This window comes from Mauremys reevesii, linkage group 1 (genome assembly GCF_016161935.1).
Source record: "Mauremys reevesii isolate NIE-2019 linkage group 1, ASM1616193v1, whole genome shotgun sequence".
Taxonomy (NCBI): Eukaryota; Metazoa; Chordata; order Testudines; family Geoemydidae; genus Mauremys; species Mauremys reevesii.
The window spans coordinates 99,400,495-99,405,235 of NC_052623.1; the positions used below are offsets into that span (position 1 = coordinate 99,400,495).

The 4,741-nt window shown below is 55.5% G+C and overlaps 1 protein-coding gene across 2 annotated transcripts; it reads right to left on the reverse strand.

Annotated features, from left to right (window-relative positions):
- Positions 1-2,223: 2,223 nt before the first annotated feature.
- Positions 2,224-3,125, reverse strand: SOX21 (SRY-box transcription factor 21). Of its 2 annotated transcripts, XM_039513768.1 has the most exons (2): positions 2,689-3,125; positions 2,224-2,607 (listed from the first exon to the last, which is right to left on the reverse strand). In XM_039513768.1, exons 1-2 carry the CDS (start codon positions 3,052-3,054, stop codon positions 2,224-2,226), a joined length of 750 nt encoding a protein of 249 aa, XP_039369702.1. In that variant the 5' UTR covers positions 3,055-3,125. The 2 variants fall into 2 exon arrangements, with proteins under 2 accessions (XP_039369702.1, XP_039369694.1); XM_039513760.1 differs by having other exon boundaries at positions 2,224-3,125.
- Between the last annotated feature and the right edge of the window lie 1,616 nt (positions 3,126-4,741).

Sequence of the window (4,741 nt, forward strand, 5' to 3'; positions counted from 1 at the left end):
TCTCGAGGGACAAAATGGGCTGAGTTCGAATTTAGAGATTTTAAATCTTAGCTGGTTAAAGGCTACTTTTTACTGTTTTATCTTCTATTCATTCATTTTGCGATTCCTGCAATTCCCTTTCTAAAATGATTCATTTGCTGCTAATCCCGTGTCAACTCTGTAACCGTCTAAACTCACACACGCAGATGTGGGCTCGATTTATATTTGAAAACACCCTTTAAGGTAATAAAATCAGAGAAGCAGGGTAGAGGCAAAAGGTGTTAACGTTTTTGTTAGTAACTATCAGAGCCCCAGTGAAAAACCTCAAGCTGTAAATAGGAAATACAGTACTTCTAAAATAGTTGAACAAATTACACGGATTTAAGCAGAGCAGCTCTTTATGCTAACAAGATAAAGTGGTCAGGCAACTTTCCACTCTGAAAATGTTACTGGAAACCGATTAAATGATTTGAGCGGTCTGTGTGTATTCAACAGACCCCGTTCTACTGGTTCATGAATACTTTTTTTTTAATACAACGACTTTTTTATCTTCTTTCCTATTCACGATTTAAAATGTGATAAATCAGGTTTTTGGCTCTGAATAACAATGGCTTGATTTAGATTTCCTAGTAAATCTATTCAAAAGTGAAACAAAAGACAGCCTTTGGAGGATACCTTACACTTCACCTGGACCAGGAGCGGAATGGCAATTCAGATAAAAATCTTGTTAGTAACTCAACAAGAAATAGAGGATTTCTCTTTTCCCTGCTTCAGGCTTTATTTAAACTCTTTGTTCAAAAATGAACAGAGTGGTAGTCGGATTCTAATTTACAGATATAGTTTAGACGTCTAATTTTAAATTAGAAAATCACACAAGAAAACCATTTACACGTAAATGTTAAAACCAATACTTAAACTTTTTTCTTTATATTACATAGAGCCAAAACGAAACTAAATACATGTTAGCCAGCTTCATTCACAAACATTAGTCAAAATATACACATTGCAAAAGTAAAAAACGAAAACAACAACAAAAAAACCTCTAACAGATGAAGGTTTTTCTCTAAAATTTATTTTTTGTTTTAAAATCATTATTTGCAATTGAATTGCAGTTGCTCTAAAAATAACCTAAGCAGGTAGGAAGGGTACTCCAAAACACATTTAAACACTTCATGTTTGATAGAGAACGGTTCTTTGAACATGAGAATATTCTTCTGCTGTCAAAACAACCTCTGTTTCAGTTAAGCTAAATAATAAATATATAATTATCACTCAGACAAAAAGTCTGATTTAACCTTAGATAAAATTGCGATCCTTAAATGGCGACGCAATATTTGTATTTACTCTGAAAGGCGTTCATTTTTTTTTGAGTCTAAAACTGACTCAAATGTGGGCAAAGGAAGCAACGTATGTTCAATCAAAGACCTAACGTTTCCACAGAAATTTACAAATTTACAGTCATAAGGTGAGACCTAAGGATCGGGAAAAATAAGAGAGACAGGCTGTAAATTAAGAACGAAATTTGTATGAATGTCCCATAGAAGAGGACGTCAGGAAGTCGTGTGGGCTATGTTAAGGGGAGCGGAAGGGCTGGGGAGATCAGAGGGACAGTATTTCACCTTACAGTCTATTTTTTGTGTGTGTTTCCTGCTCCCATTCGCATAGGACTTGATATAAAACAGAGGAAACATTTCAGATCCAAACGCCAGATTTGTCCCTCCACTCTGTCAACAATTTGACCCCTTTTTGGCGGTGGCGGTGTTGCGGGAGGACGTTTTGGAGAAGTTCAAATAGCACAGATTGGCGGGGGGGGGCGGGAGGCGAGCCAAGCCAGGCAAAGGAAGATTCACTTGGGGAGAAACCAGTGAGAGAACAAGCCCTTTCAGCTCAGGTATCTGCAAAGGCTGCATGCAACACACCAATTCTAAAAAAAAAAGGGGGGGGGGCAGATGGGGGAGCCACCTCTAGCTAGGGAGTTTCTTCTCAATGGTGTCTGTGGGCAACACGCAACAGGTCCGAGGAGGGCCAGCCAGGCACCACCTGCTGTTGGAGCAACGAGAAGTTTGCGGCAGGAGCGCAGGGCAGAAACGCTCCCGTTTACACGGCCACTCGCCCCCGTTCCGCCCTTGCACCTTCCCCGTCGCAGAGTCCGCAGCTGCCGGCGCCCGTCCCTCGGCACCTGTCCGCAGGGCCCGGCGGCTCTCCCGGGAGCCGAGGCGGGGAGTGCGCCGCACGGCGGGGCTGTCATAGCGCCGCCGCGTAGGCTGCCGGGTAGGGGTCCAGCTGGGGCTTGCCCATGCCGGGCAGCAGGATGTAGGCGAGGGGCGGCTGGAGGCCCGGGCTGGGCCAGGCGCTGCAGTTGCAGGGGATCATGTAGCCGGGGTTGCCCGGGGACGGGTGCGAGTGAGTGTGCCCCCCGGCGGCGGCGGCGGCAGCGGCGGCGGCGGCGGCGGCCCCGTGGAAGGCGCCGGCTCCCGCGGCGCCGGGGTAGGCCAGGGAGGAGGCGTAGGGCAGCGCCGAGGCGGAGGAGGACGACGAGAGCTCTGCCATTTTGGAGCCCAGGTCCAGCAGCGAGTAGGGGCTGCTGGCGGCCGCGGCGGCGGCGGCTGCGGCGGCGGCGGCCGCCGACTGGGGGAAGAAAACCCGGGCGGCTGCGGCGGCGGCGGCGGCGGCCGCTTTCTCCGGGTTGGCCAGCAGGGAGTCGGGCACCAGGCCCCCGCCGGCCCCGCCGTGCAGCCCGGCCGCCTTCAGCCCGTGCGGGTGGTCGGGATCCGCCAGGCCGTAGGGCACCGGGAAGGCGAACTTGTCCTTCTTGAGCAGGGTCTTGGGCTTGCGGCGGGGCCGGTACTTGTAGTCGGGATGCTCCTTCATGTGCATGGCCCGCAGCCGCTTGGCCTCGTCGATGAAGGGCCGCTTCTCGGCCTCGGTGAGCAGCTTCCACTCGGCCCCCAGGCGCTTGCTGATCTCCGAGTTGTGCATCTTGGGGTTCTCCTGGGCCATCTTCCGGCGCTGCGCCCGGGACCACACCATGAAGGCGTTCATGGGCCTCTTGACGTGATCCACCGGCTTGGACATGCTGGCCCCCGGCAAGCCCTGCAGCTGCTGCAGGCTGCAGCCCACCCCGCGCTGCCGGCCGCCTGCCCCGGTCACCTCTCCCCCGCCGCTCGCAGCCCGCAGAAAATCAATCTTTGCTCCGCAGCAGAACGAGCCCGGGAACTGCAGCACCAACTTCGGGCCGCTCCTCCCTCTCGGCCTCCCGGGAGGAAAAGTCCCGCACCTGGGGGCTGCTGGGCTCCAGATGGCCCCAACCTCGGGCTCCTCTCCGCACCCTGAAAGCCGATGTCCCAAACGGCAGGTCCCCCCCTGCACCGCTTTCCTCTCCGTCCAGAGCTGGCCCCCCGCCAGGAGACTGTCCCGGGCTCGGGTCTCTTCTTTCCGCCGGGAAGTTTCTTTCTTGTCTCAAGCAGGATTTTGAAACTCTCTCCAAACGCCGCTCGGGTTGGATGCTGGTGCCCCCAGAGTTCAAAGGGAACAACGGAAAAGTGCAAACATCCCCCCTTCCCCTTCCACTAGCTCAACTCTTCTCGGGGACTTGTCATTTGACAGCGGCCGGGGGGAGCAGGGGAGACACGGCGGCTTCCTTCCGTGCAAGGCGAGCCGCGCAATGATCACAGAGTCCTACCCATGGCGAGCCTGCAAACAAACCGCGGGCCGGCGCTCTCCGGACGCAGGGCGTGTGGCAGGGGCGGCGGGAGCTGTCCGCTTTCCTCCCCGGGCCGCTTTAGCGCGAGGCTGGCGATTGGCCGGGTCCCTGCCGCTCACAGCCAGATCGCTGCCCCCGGCGAGCCGCTGCGAGCCGCTTTCCCCTCGGACATACTCGCTTCTTCTCCTTCGCCTGCTGCGGGGGGGGGGGGAGGGGGGAATCGTCCCCCACTCTGGTCCGGGCTCAGCGACGCCTCCTGCTGCGGCCCCTAGCGCGCAGGCGAGCCGCGCCGGCCGGGCAGGAACCAGCGGCCCCGCTCAGCGCCGAGTCCCGGGATCAGGTTCCAACTTGGAGCTCGGCGGCGGCTCCCAGAGCTTCCAACTAACTTCGCCAAGTTTCATGCGGGCTCCCGGGCAGCTCCACTCCGGCTCGCTCGCCCCCTGCCTGGCTCCTCCTCTGCTCGGGGCTCTCTGGGCTTGCCTGGCCAGAGAGTGACTTGCGGGCGGGGGAGGGAAGAGAGGGCGAGGGGGTTTCTAATTGAAATGCTCGGCGATCTCAGCCAGGCAGAAGTGGAGCCGGGTATAAAGTCCCTGGTGTGGCTTGCAGCAGTCTCAGTCGCTCCCTCCTTTTGCCCCTCTGCAGCGGCAGCCAGAGGCAGGCAGGTAAAGCTCTCTCTGCGTGTGCATGTGGGCTGGCTCTGTGTTGCATGTACAGTGTGTGTGTGTGTATCTGTGTGCAGGGGAACGTGGGGCCCGGCGGGGCTAGTGAGAGGGAGGGACAGCGGGAGCGCCGGCTCCCACCCCCAGCCATTGATTAAACAGCATTCCCCTCCCTTTCACTTCACTGCAGGTTAGGGGGGTGGAGACACCAGAGCCTGCCCTGGCGGGCAGAAGCGGAGTCTGCGCAGCCCTCGCCAGCTAAGTTGGTGTCGAAACACAACCTCTGAGTATTACCCAACTCCGAAGAGCCGCCACGTCCGGCACCCGCAAATCGGCTCCTTCTCACTAGGCGGAGAGAGTTTATTTCGATAAATTGTTCATGATCCCTCCCTCCCCCACT